Source organism: Mixophyes fleayi, chromosome 11, assembly GCF_038048845.1.
Source record: "Mixophyes fleayi isolate aMixFle1 chromosome 11, aMixFle1.hap1, whole genome shotgun sequence".
In the NCBI taxonomy this organism is placed as follows: Eukaryota; Metazoa; Chordata; class Amphibia; order Anura; family Limnodynastidae; genus Mixophyes; species Mixophyes fleayi.
The window spans coordinates 33543632-33557826 of NC_134412.1; the positions used below are offsets into that span (position 1 = coordinate 33543632).

The window sequence follows — 14195 nt, forward strand, 5'->3', positions numbered from 1 at the left end:
TACAATATATTAATAGCTCCACCAACCCAGATTACATTAATAGCCCCAAACATATAATAAAGAGCCACCACATAACATTGATAACCCACACCCCCACATTTAAAAGAGATGAGACAAAGGGAAGTAGAAAGAAAGGGGTGGAGAGAAGAGGATGGAAAGCAGAAAGGGGAAGATTTGATCACAGATCCACGGCACAGCTCATAGGTGACTGGTTCTGAGGGATTGGCATCAGTGGCATGGCCAGCAGCCTTTAGGCCATGACCAGTCCGGATAATCCAAGGATGTACAAACCAGGATGGCAGGTCCCCCAGACCATGCCCTTACATCTCTGAATCCAAGCCCCACTCAGACAGAAGGAAGACCTTGGAAGAGCCTAGATTGTCTAGCAGCTGATCATGCTCTGAGAGTATTTTGAAAAGTGAAGTTTTATCTGTGGCATGGATAATTTGTAATTTAATCCTTAGGGCTTCATTTAAAGTAAGGAGCAAATCAAAATAAAGGTGCAAAATTACTCCTGGTTAAAATATGTTGCAATGCAGGGGTTGCAAAAGCATTTTTTTTGCATGCATACTGGCTACTTTCGCATGTAGTACACAAATACTGGACAGCTTTATTTTTGTACTGCAATTTAGAGTTGGGCTAGGACATGCCCCGACCAAACTCTAAAACTGTCCACATATTTTAAATTGCCTGCAGTGTAACATTATTTTGCCAAGGTGCAAATTTGCTTTTTTATTGCTTTGCTTATAACTCTAAATGAGTTCCTTAATGTACCTAATAACATATACTTGAAGAAATATTATCTTCCTGAGTTTGTTTTTTCAGACAAACTCTCTAATATATTTTTAAAGCCACCTGTCAATTAGCACTGTTTTTTTTCACTTTATGACACTCGTGAAGTATCGCATATGATGACTGTCATTTAATTTCCAGACAAATGAATATAATGGAGTCATAGATATATTACAGTTGACCTGCAACAATTTGATCAGTGGAAGATATGGTTACTTTACTTTAGACTTTGTTATGCTTTTCTTAACCTCATTTAATTTGAAAGACCAGCATGGCTGCAAAAGTAGTGACATTGACATTTCCTACTTGCAGAACATGCGATTAAATGAGAATATAAGTTAGAACAGGTTAAGGCACAAATTTGTGTGAAATTTCATTTTTCATCCTGTCATATATCTTGATGGTTCTGCTACTTGTTTAACAGCAATTTGCTGCTGTGCAGTAGTATTGGAAATATAGCAGATGTGTAAGGATATTGCTGACTACTGTATGGCTTGCTTTTTTGAGAGAAAGTACCTGTCAAGGATTTCATACAATATAATAGTCTTGTCTTTTGTCCTATTGCAGTGGAGGATCGCAACTTTGCCTTATTTAATTATGTCAATGAGCAGAATAATGATAAAGAGAGACTGACAGAACAGATTGCAGAGGTGAGAACATGCAATTTTTTTAATATCTCTTGTCTTCAATATATAAAAGTGATTTTCACATTCAGGGGCAGTTTTGCTTCCCCCTTACCCCAGACACTGTTGTTGGTTTAGGACCTTCCTCTGTGATGCTGCTATTTGTGAGGACCTGTTCTGGAGACTTTTGTAGTGCTAAACAGCTGGCTTATGGTTTGATAGCCACAGTCTAGTTTGATAATTAGGCTGGCTATTATTTTAGCACCATGCTTGATATGCCTCCTCTCCTTTGACACCGCCATGGTCTTCCGCAGAGGTCCACACTACAAATGAGTATCATACAATTCTTGGGTAAATAGAGGTGTGCAACACTTTCCCATAATGTGGAAAACTCAAAGAAGATAGCTAAAGATTCAGCTTTACTTTTGTACTCATCTGTGTACAGGAAGTTGTCAGGAACGAGCTCACGTGACATAAACTAACGTGGACATATGTGTAAAGGGTTAAGCTGGGTACACACTACACAGTTTTCGTCCAATAATCTGCTCAATCAGCCGATATACGACAGCTCGTTCAAAAGTTGGGTCAGTGTGTGTAGTGACAAGATGGTCGAAAGTCTGCCCAAATGGACGATTGTCACCTCATTTGGTTGGTCGTACCGTTAAATATTTTCGTTCCAATCTCGTTTCCGGTGTGTAGTGTGTATAAATTTCCGACCGATCCACAACAGTGAGTACGAAATTACAGTCATTGCTCACGACAACATGGCTGTAAAAAGTCGCCAAACGGACGTCCACACTTCCCTTTATCGTCCTAAACAAGGCTAGTTTGTATGCAGTCCATGGACCGAGCGATCGGACCATCGATCACATATAAAATCGATCGGCATAAAAAGTTGGTGGAAATTTCTGTAGTGTGTACCCAGCTTAAGACAGGAGTCCAGCACTCAATCTTGCACTCACGTATAACAAAGGTTACAGATCTAGCTGAATTCCACCCAAAACTGTTCTCTCACCTCCATACACAACATAATCACTGCCAACACATATTGTATTAGGTCAAATGCAAAATGATTACACACTAGCACACACTACCCTCTCTGGTAGTCAAAGGGTTAACACTTCACACCCTAGCAATCAAATGGTTAACACATCACACTCAAGCATTCAAAGGTTAGTACCGACAAGAAATAACTAACTTATTAAAATGCTTATGGATTCATTGGTCAATTGTTGTAGATAACACATTGGTCGTAAAATTCTGTAGTGGGTACCCAGCCTAACACTTTTATCCCTCTGTCTTTACAATAACTTTAATTTATACTGCTATCCTAGGTTTATGGCAGGAGGGAAATTGGGTTATCAGATGGAAATCCACAGACTTGGTGACAAGCTTATCTCATAAGATCCTGTAGCTTAGGGAGGCAGTAAACTTATTTAGGTGCAAGAAACTTTTCCTTTCAACAGGACGTAGGATATGTGCATAGCAAGGTGCCTGCTGTAATACCTGGTCATCAGACAGGTAAATCAGATTATCTCCTGCCCTGCCTTCAGTAACTTTACATGTTAGAAAGCAATTTATCGTTAGGGGAAAATCAAACATATATATTCATTCATATATATATTTCTATTTTATTAATTTGTGGTCACGCCTTGACCAAGACAGAACTTATTAATCAAGTCTATCCAATTTGTAAGTGTAAACCAGGATAAACAAGACCGTTATGGCAAATTCACAAGGGACGACAAACTACAAAGCAAACTAATTACTACTCACTCTTTATTCCATGGCCATGATCTATCTTAATATAAAGACAAGATCAATAATCACTATTTTGTCCATTAGCATTCTCGTAGCCATGTTGTGAAGAACATAATAGAGCTTGGACATTGCAAAAATACCCATATGACCTTGGCATGTACCCTTAGATGGAGCAAAGAGAAAAACAAATAAGGACATTATAACTATTGTCACAACTTGAATTGTTCTGTTTTTCATTATTTATTTATTGTATTGTGTTTTTTAAGTATTATTCTGAACCACTTTTAATTACTTTATTCATTCAGAAAACTTTATCTTGACTGTTGCTAAAGATTTTTTTTATATGTGATAGCAACTCTAAAAAATCTGAATATATGCAGGAAGGCAAATCTAGATGAAAGACAGAAGGTGTCATAAAACAGATATCACTAATACATGACAGTGTCTGTGAACCCATCCACCTTCCCCGGGATGTAGCTTTGAGCGAGCCCGTTGGTTTAAACATACAAGCATGTGAAGAGTGTCTGTATTTCACAGATAAAAAGAGAGATTGAAGAATTCAAAGCACAAGGAGTATGTCTGGAGCAGGAGCATCGGTCAATCCTTAAGAACATTGAAGATAAAGAAGAAGAGGCCGTAAAAAAAGCAGATGTCTACCAAGAGCAGCTGAAAGGAGTCATGAAAGTTTTGGATCAGCTGAAAACAGGTACATGCTGTGTTTGTTTCTGGCCACTATAATTCCAGGTCGTAAGGTGAATGTACCTTCACAATAACAATTTAAATGGACTGTGCCTGTAAATAAATTATGGCAGTATGTTATTAAAACATTTTAACTTTTAGATGATTAAGCAGCAAATTAATTAATATTCCTCTCCATGTGCTTCTACCTCCAACTCAGCCCTCCCTGGTGATCTATGTCTGCTGGCTTCTCCCTTTATCACAGCAGAGACCAACCACGGAAGTTTATTTTCTTGACAGTTACACCATATATCTGGTTGCCTGGTCCTATCTTTAATTTAGAAAGTTGTACCTAAAATTATTCATTGTTTGTTAAGTTAAGAAAAAGTAAGAACTTTTTGTTGTCATTTAATCAGTATGTTGTAAACAGTATATTTTAAATGGAAATTAGAAGTATTGTATGGTTCTATCATCATAATAATATTGCTGTAATAATACTGCAAAAGTGACCCTCTCCTCACGTCTTTATAGGTTACATAGGAGGAAAGAGTCAATTTGGACAGTGTGATTATGGCAACATTTTATAACACATACAGGATCACAAAGTGTTTCTTCATGCTGGTAGTATGATAGGCTCTGCTAAGTGTATTTCACGCTAACTTGTTCTTACCTAATTTGGAGCACTATATTATACATATATATATATATATATATATATATATATATATATATATATATATATATATATATATATCTCATGAAAAACACAGAGTTCCAAGCATTCCAAATAATAGATCCCACCTCGTTTTTCCTTTCAAAATAATAGATTACATTTTAAAATATAATGTCAGCAAGCTGATATTGTGTCTGTGCAGCTGCCCCTACAGTGCCAAAGGTACATATTTGAATAACTTTTGTGTTGTAGTCAAGTCATTTGCATTCATAGAGAAAGACTGGGAGCATTAAAATCACTGGCATGAAACAGCTTTTTGACCTTCAGCAGTTCTTGCTATGAATGGTAAAACACACATTTGAAATATGTATTTTGTATTTGCATTGTACTAGAATTGTTGTCCTACTTGTCCTGATTACTAATAAGGGATGCATCAATGTACAACTGTCCCTGATTATGAGGCATGTAAATTGTAAATCAGGATCAGGATGGATCAGTAGGAACTGATGAGTATGAGACCTTCAGAATCTGCTTGTGTGTACCTGTTGATGCAGTCATTAAAGGGACATTATGTAATTTCTTTCAGTATAATATCATAAGGAGACTGAAAGAAATGCTTACCGGAAACAATTTTCAGGCTTATTTTAAAAAACTATGCTATGTTCACAGATGTGCTCGAACCCATAGCAGCCAATCAAATGCTAGTTGTTTTTTTTGTGCAATTTACAAAAGTCTGATGGGTTATCCAAATCTGTGTATATAGTAACATTGTAGTAAATCACGACTCTTACAAATTGAAGCAAGAACACACCAATGTCTTTGATTTGCTCAAAAGCTATTGCTTAGTAAAATACAATTGATCAACGCAGACAGTAAATTATGTCTGGTAATGGCTGCATTATTGGTGGATAGGAAACACTGTAGCACTTGCATTCCATTTGTTTGTCCTGCCCTAAAAAAATCACAACTTAGAGTACACATCACAATAAGAGCTCTAGGGGCCAGTTTACAGCTTAGTCAATGTGGACCTTGCTAACAGCTTAAGATTGGCTATAAATGTGATTCATTTTAACTTCTCCAAATTACTCTGCTGAGACATACATTAAATTACCTTGACTCATTCACTGCTGTAATGACCTTGAAAGGTCTATGATGCTTTATATCTGAGAATGATTGTGTAGTGGTTGAATGGAACAGGGCATACTACAGTGAGGTAGACTAAAGTATGCCTAGGCTCTATACTAGAAATAAATCAGTAAGACCCTTCTTAAAAATAGAAAGTATTCACCCACCCAGAGCTAATTTATAACACCCAGATGTATCTCCCAGAGCATAAACTGTGAAAGGTTAAACCTCATTCTAACATTCTTTTTCGCTAAGATCTTGATAGATCTCAATATGTTACCAATGGCTTCTATAGCGTAGGACTGATGAGATCTATCAAGACCGAAACAGCTGTCTACAGTTGTATTTAAAGTAGTTGATCTATGTATGTATATATGGGTCTGCTTGTTGAGTACAGAAGGAGGAATATCCCGCATGGTTGGCTGTTAAAATTACCTCATTAATCTTTAATTAAGGAGTGCTTGATTATGCTGTGCATACATTTTTGTTAAAAATGTAAAGTAATTTTATATTAGGTTGTCTTGGTAAAATAAAGCTTAATTACTTCCAATAGATCATTTTCTGCATCCAAGTTATGTTGTACATGGTTTAGTTACTAATGTAAATCCATTTTAAGTGAGCCACATAGCCAGGACAAATATGCCATTTGGTGTTTTCTAATCTGGAATTTTTGTAATGCATTTGATTTTTGGTCCTTTCTTGCAGTAATATTTGTATAATGAATTGGTAGAAGATGTATATTATCAGTTGTTTGAGTTTTGTTATTTTTTTACTGTTAAAATAATCTGCTTTTATGTGTTGTCAACATATAAAAATTTTTCAAATGAATTTTTAGATTCTTTTCCGTATTACTTTTCTCAAGTTATTTGAGTTATTTTAGTTTATTAGTCAAAGTTTACACGGCTATCTGCATGCATTTAAGTGTAAATAAGTTGGCCTTGCGTCTTCTACTTTCTCTTATTCTTATTCATTAGGAGTTGATACTTTGTTCAAGAAGATAAATTGTGACCGCTCTGTCCTGGACGAAATGTTGGGCTCTTCATCTAGTATTCGTGAGGCAAACATAATGCAGTACCTTGGCATTATTGAGCAGAAAACTAACGAGCTGCTGGCCGCTCAATCCTTCCTCGACTCCAAGGTAGGTGATCTAACATCATCACCTTACGCAGGAACACCAATAAGTGCAAGGCAGGGTTAGAATGGATAATCCTGTATCAAGGACAAAGTATGTTTTACAAAGTCTTCTTAGACTAATATATTCCCCAGTGAGATCAGACTAGCAGCAGAACGAGGCCATGTATCCTTGGCACAAGAATACAATCTCAGTTCAATTCTAGAAACAATATATTGAAGAGGCTTTTCTCTGCTCTTTGCCAATGTGAAAATAAATTGTTTAGTTTTTATGTTTTCATTGCGTCAACCTGCGTGGATTGATCTCATTTGTATACATGAGTAGAGTCCCAATAACATGCTTGCATAGACTGGTAAAACCTAGTTTGCATACAGCATGGGCTGTAAAAATATGAGCTCCTCAAGCCGCCAACCTCCCTGAAAACTGCTGTTCTGAGAATGTCAATGAAAGGGACACCTGATCACACTGCAAACTGAGAACCTTCTCATTCAGGAAGGACTCTTGGCAGATTTGGTATTGTTGCTTAGTCCAAAGGATTATTTGGCCACGATAAACTAGATGATTGCATGTGTACATGCTGTGTGAATACAGCGGAGGAAATAAAGGAACACAATGCAAAATTGTTAAAAGAGAATTGTTGGCAAAGTAATATGGCACATCTTTGTATCTTTATATATCTGTGACTTTTTGACAGATATTACTACATTTGTATTGAGAAATTGCAGTTACACATATAGCACATTAGATTTTTGTTGTAAAATTCTATGCATTGTTTTCTCATTTGATTTCAGATGCAGACTTAACGTAACCATTGTTCACATTTTTTTTAAACCATTTGTAATTTATATTTGAATTTACATATTACCTAGAAAATGGGAAATAAAGAGCAAATAATTAACAACTGCAGAAGTCAAATATATGCAAAACATAAATCACTCTCTTGCTAACCAACACAAAAACATATAATATTTTTTTTCCCAGAACTATGACAAGCCCTACGATCCTCAAGAAACAGCCCGTGTCCTCCTGGGCCAGTTGATAGACATGCATCCACCAGTGTTTGAGATCCAGCCACCTGCCACAGGGTGAATATGCAATGTAACCTCCTTCTACCATTTTCCACTTGTCTGTTCTGCATCAAATACTTTCATCTACCACAAGGGTAGAACACATTGGGCCTGATTCATGTTTGGACATACGTTCATTTACGTAGCATATATTTTTTTAAATCTCTATTTTTGTTAATGAGTATACTGTTGAGAGTTGTTCATTTATTTTATAATATATATATATATATATATATATATATATATATATATATATATATATATATGTAGTATATTTGAATTGTGAGATTCAAATGAAAACGTATCTTGAGATCCGCTTGAATTTAAATATGGTCAAAACTACGCTCACGTTCGGACTTGAATCAGGCCCATTCTTTGTATTTTCAGAAGTTTAACATATTTGTTATTTTTACTTATAATCCCTTAAATTTCCTAAGTGATAAATATATCTTAAAACATTTGGTAACAAATGTAGGATAATTGTAACTCTCTTTTGTACAACATTAAGAACACTTGAACAGGTCATTGTGATGTTTTAAAATGATTAAGCTTACTTTGACAGCTCTGTTTAAAATGAAAGCATGATTAAGTACATTTCTCCTGCATGATGAGGTGGGGAGGAATTTATTCCTTACCTGTGGATGGATATATACACATTAAACAGATTCCTTGGTTAGTTAGAACTACCTTTACAACCTGTATAATTAATTGTGTTAATAATAATATTATATATATATATATATATATATATATATATATATATATTTATTACAATGTTTTAAGTTATATGAGTGATACTTTAGCATGTATAAGAATACAAATTGTGCTAGCCTTTCAGTTCATTATCGTGTAGTACTTGATGGGCTGGCAGTAGTGATTTATGAAGCTTAGAAATTATTGCTGTGTAGACACAACATAATTATAGTTTATGTTTAAGCTTTGCACATTTGTGGATCGTAGCTGTCTATGAAATTAATTACATTAATTTTGTACATCACTGCTTCTTTATAATGAAAGTGAAAATATATTGAGGATGATTTGCACATGACTATCACAGGGTAAGTATTCCAAATGTTTTTACAGTATTTTATATTCACCGTGAATGATGCAGCTAAATCCCAGCTGACTAGAGTGTAAAATCCGAACCAGAGTTCATAACACCCATGACACAAATAAAACACACAGACATAAAAGGCATAACACAGACTTTGTCCTTTGTTTTAACCTTCCCTATATTTTCCAGTGTGGTAGGGGCTCTCCAGCTTTTTGTGTTTCCCATTGAGTTTTGTTCCCTTCTTGTCTATCATTATTGACTATTGGCACTTATTTCGATTTGGACGCCATTTACGCTAAAAACGTAAGCGTAAATTAAGTTTATTTTAAACTATGTACTTTAGTCTGTATTCAGAGCCACACGTATATTAAGATTATTTCTGATATCCGAGCATGAGAAACCCCTGGTTATAAATGTTCCTGCACTGCCACCAAGAGCTCATTTTAAACGGGAGCTCTTGATAGAGCTAGTCTTGCGGCACTATGGCAGGGGGACCCCATGCTGCAGGTTTCCCTGCTATAGTGCCACCAGCTCAGGCTGGTGTTGACAATTTCAGGGGTCCACACGCTTATGGCACATAGTGCATGATAAGCTTAAAGTGTTACATATGCTTTCATTTTATTTTACTAAAATATACTATGCAGAGTTGCTCATTTCTTAAGATATGCGCGGCTCTGAAGCTAGAGTAAAGTACATAGTTTAAAAGGACGCAATTTACATTAATGTTTTAAGCGCAGATTGCATACAACTCTACATAAGGACCATAGCATGTAAAGTGGGTGAACACAGCCTTACTGTACTGGGGCCAGATCAGCCTGCCCCTTCCCTCACCCGTTACGCCTCTCCGCGCTTAGTTGAGACTAAGGGGTAAATGTATCGAGCTGCAATATGCCTTTTTAAGCAATTTTCTCGGGCGATTTTGAACCCCCCGATGTATGAAAGAGCGAGTTGATAGCAAATTGCCAGTAAACTGATGTAACCAAATTTGCCACTCTACAAACCGCTGTCCTCAAATATATGAAGCAGCAATTTTTCAAATCATTGCTAACTTGCCCAAAAAAATCACTGGGGTAGCACAAGAGTGACAGAGAGAGGTAGAAACTGAAATTGATTTTAAAATGCAACAGAACTGTTGTTCATCAAAGCAAAAAGAAAACGTGAAAGACAAATGTAGTAAAGTTTTAATCTTGACGTATTCCCATGTTAAGGACTACAAACAATGCATTATCCTCGGTTGGGCGCTTGAGGATAAGTGAGTTGGAGAGACAAGGGTAGAGAAATGCGCGACAGCTTTTGCCCCCTTTTCCCCCCTCCACCTTCATGCTTTCACTCTCGGTAGCGCTCATTCACACCTCTGTTCCACTATACAGTTCTGATTTTACTGAAAGCAAAATGAGTGAGAAAGATTGCCATGACCTATTTAAAAAGCCAAGTGGTGCTGAGTTTCGGAAACATGCAAGCATAAGCATTAGTGTGGGGTGAAGGAAGCTAAATTTTAAATTAAAGATGAGTTTTTGATCTTTAGCCTGCCTTGGAAGGGGAGGTCGAGCTAACAACATTTTAGCCTAGGGTGGCCTGAACCCTTAATCAGGCTCTGCTTGCATGCTAATTTGTCTCTTTTGTGTTCCCATTGTTTGTTTCCCTTAGCTCTTACCTGCTAGTCTTGTCTCTTTGTATATGCCCATTGTTTGTCTCCCTTGTCTCTTGTCTGCTCCACTTATCTCTTGTCTGTCCTCTTGTCTTCCCTTGTTTCTCATATGCTCCCCTTGTTTGTTACCCTTGCGTGCTACACTTGTATGCTCTTATTGGCCCTTGCATTATCTTCTAGTTACTTGTCTTCTAACCCTTTGTCTGTTTCCTCTTCTCTTATCTGTATGTGTCTTCCCTTTTATGAGCCCCTTTTTTTCCCACTGTATGCTCCACTTGCCTATTGCCATTGTCTCCTCTTCTATTCTACTTCCATTGTCACTGCTCCCATTGAGTTTATTGCGATTATGTTCCACCAATGTGGTCCTTATGGGAGACATTAACTTGTTTTTTATTGTCACATTTTGAAGACTGTTGGAGTACATATTTAATAATATTGCAGATGCTCTTTGAAGCTTTTATATTTTACCAATTATTGAGAATAAGGATGTATAGCTTTGGAAGAGTAACTGTAAAAAATAATAGATGTGTATTCATAATGGATTTATCCAGCTGTCCTATTAATTACCTCAGCATTTTCCAGTTTCTGGGAGAAAACTGAGGATTAATGTCTAAATTGGCCCATTATTGGCAAGCTCTGACACCATTCAATCAATTGGCTATGACTCTCTAGATATCGACATAATGCTGCTTTTTTAATTTTCTCCAATGACCTCTATTGCAATGTGGCTTTAAGCTAAGTAGAACACAGTTGGTCCAGGTTTGACATTTTGTTTTTCTGCAGAATATATCAATACCGAGATATAGCTACCATGCTAGTAATGGGATAAAGTTGTTTTCTGCAGAGAGGTTAATCTACTGATAATATTTAAGGACTTTAATATTTAGAGATTGGAATCACTATGAAAGCTTTTTTTGCACAAGGTGAAAAGACCCTCTTCCCCTCTTCTTTTAAACATGCTCTTGTCTCACCCATTCTAAAGAAACCTAATCTTGACCCCACTTCACTCTCTAACTACCGCTCCATTTCTCTTCTCTCTTTTGCCTCCAAAATACTTGAAAGGCTCATCTGCAATCGTCTCACCACTTACCTTTCTGAACACTCCCTCCTTGATCCTCTCCAGTCTGGTTTACGCCCCCTCCACTCCACTGAAACTGTCCTGGCTAAAGTTACCAACGATCTTCTCTCGGCTAAAGCCAGGGGCCATTTCTCACTTTTGATCCTCCTGGACCTTTCAGCGGCCTTTGAAACCGTTGACCACCCTCCAGTCCATTGGTCTCTCCAGCACCATCCTTTCCTGGTTCACCTTTTACCTTGCCGACCATTCCTTCTCTGTTTCCACCTCTGGGTCTCTCTCTCACTCTTCCACCCTTCCAGTTGTGGTCCCACAGGGCTCTGTTCTTGGACCCTTACTCTTTTTGCTGTACACCTCCTCCCTGAGTGAACCCATTAGCTCTTTCAGCCTCAAGTACCACCTTTATGCTGACGACACGCAACTCTACCTATCATCTCCTGAACTCTCTCCCTCCCTCCTCTCTAGGATGTCTGCCTGCCTCTCTGCCTTCTCCTCCTGATTGTCCTCTAGATTTCATAAATCCATTCTTGCTAACACCAAACTCATTGTCTTTCCTCCTTCTCGAACCTCCTCCTCCCCATCCGACCTCTCTATCACTGTCGACAATTCCTCTAACTCTCCTGTTCCCCAAATTAGCTGCCTGGGTGTCATCCTCAACGCCTCTCTCTCCTTTGCCCCTCACATTTACTCTCTTGCCAAATCCTGCCAGTTACGTAATATTGCACGCATTCGGCCCTTCCTCTCCCAGGATGCCACCAAATCTCTCATCCACTCTCTGATTATCTCCCGCTTGGACTACTGCAAGCTTCTCATTATTTGCCTCCCCTATTTTCATCTCGCTCCTCTTCGATCTGCACTAAATGCAGCAGCTTGGCTCATCTTTCTTTCTCGCCGCTCCACTTTCTCTACCTCTCCCTCTCATCCCTTCTTCCCCTTTCCATGACTCTTTCTCCGTTTCACCCGTTTCTCCTTTTCACCCTTGTGTCTTTCAGCCTGTCTACCCTTCCCTTTAGATTGTACGCTCCTTTGAGCAGGGCCATCTCTCCTCCTGTTTCCACCACTTTTAACTTTGCTCTCCAGCTACTCAGCTCACCTCCTCTTGGACCTTCTGCCCTTTGACTCCTTTCGCTTTTCTCTGCAACTCTCAGTGGCTCTTAACCTGTCATCCGTGCCCACCCTCTTGGGCTCAGCTTTTCTCTCTAGCTGTGCCAGAGTTATAGTGCTTATTGTTAATTGTACCGTGCTGTTTCACTTTGTACTGTATTATTGTTTGTTCTTGTACGGCGCTACGGACACTTTGTGGCGCCCTATAAATAATAATAATAATAATAATAATAATAATAATAATAAAGAGCAGTGTAGCGAAAATTTGAATTAATCTCTGTAGAATTTTGTACTGCATGGATGCAGTTCATGTTTGTCTTTTTTGTTGGTCTTTTTAGAGATGAATATGACAGTGACAGCGAATCCCCAACAGTTGATGAAGATGAGAGACCCCTAACTCATGCGGAACTGCGGGAAAGAATCATGAGGGGGGTAAGATATATTATGCAAACATGGTATTTCCTGCAGGTTTCTGAGATATACATCAAGTATATTTATTTGTGTTTGGTGTATGTATAATAGCATCATAATAATTAAATTAGTATGGCGTTAGGGATTATACAGAGTTGCATGTAATAATAAACCAAGAAGTGTAATTGTCAAATGTGTGTGTCTATTCCTGGACATATACAGGAGATATTTAAGTGAAGCGCACTGAACAAGGGGAGAAAAACTTATCATTTTATGCAATGGTAGTGTAATAAGCTAATGTTGTCTACCATCTACCATTTCTAATATTATTTTACCAAATCAATTTAAATTTATCACACATTCTGCTAAAATGCATAAAATCATTTATGTAAACATACAGCTGCTGGAAGTAATTCTTTCCATTTTGGAGAGTTGTGCAGTTTATAATCTGTGCATTTTAGTGGTCAGGTGGGCGTATAGGGGGGTTTACAGTTGCCCAGAAATCCCCTCTCCCTCCACAACCCGAAATTGCTCTTCGTTTAGGCCAGGGGTTGGCAACCCCCTGCCCATATGCCTTACGTGCCACGGATCACTTTTGTCTGGCAAGCCAGAGCTCCGCAACTGCTCAGTTTCATCCAATCATCTGCTGCTTTAGTATGTGGCACACTGTGAATTGGGGACATAACTATGTGGTATACTATGAATTGGGGACATATCTAATTGGCATAATATGAATTGGGAGCACAACTATGAGGTATAATATGAATTGGGGGCACAGCTAAGTGGCATATGTATTGGAGTTACAATTTTGAGGCATGAAGTGAATGGTGGGCACAACTATGTGGCATAATACAAATTGGGGCACTACAGTTTGAATTGAGGGTACTACTTTGTGGCATAATATGAATTGAGATTATTGCTATGTGGCATAATTTGAATTGGGTCACTACTGTGTGGCATAACATGAAACTTTTTTTTTTTTTAACATGCCAAAAAATAAAGACCCGATGAATGGGCATTGCATTATAGATTACATGATACATAAACATAAT

The 14195-nt window shown here is 37.7% G+C and overlaps 1 protein-coding gene across 3 annotated transcripts in view; it reads left to right on the forward strand.

The window, feature by feature from the left end:
* ODAD1 (outer dynein arm docking complex subunit 1) overlaps positions 1 to 14195 on the forward strand; it is a 73898-nt gene that overhangs the window by 36016 nt on the left and 23687 nt on the right. For 2 of the 3 annotated variants that reach the window (XM_075189817.1, XM_075189816.1), the window contains exons 10-14: positions 1360 to 1442; positions 3714 to 3882; positions 6627 to 6790; positions 7766 to 7869; positions 13071 to 13164. In XM_075189817.1, coding sequence (XP_075045918.1) covers positions 1360 to 1442; positions 3714 to 3882; positions 6627 to 6790; positions 7766 to 7869; positions 13071 to 13164 — 614 coding nt within the window. Of the gene's footprint in view, positions 1 to 1359; positions 1443 to 3713; positions 3883 to 6626; positions 6791 to 7765; positions 7883 to 13070; positions 13165 to 14195 lie in introns of those variants that run through there. The other variant, XM_075189818.1, reaches the window with a different exon arrangement.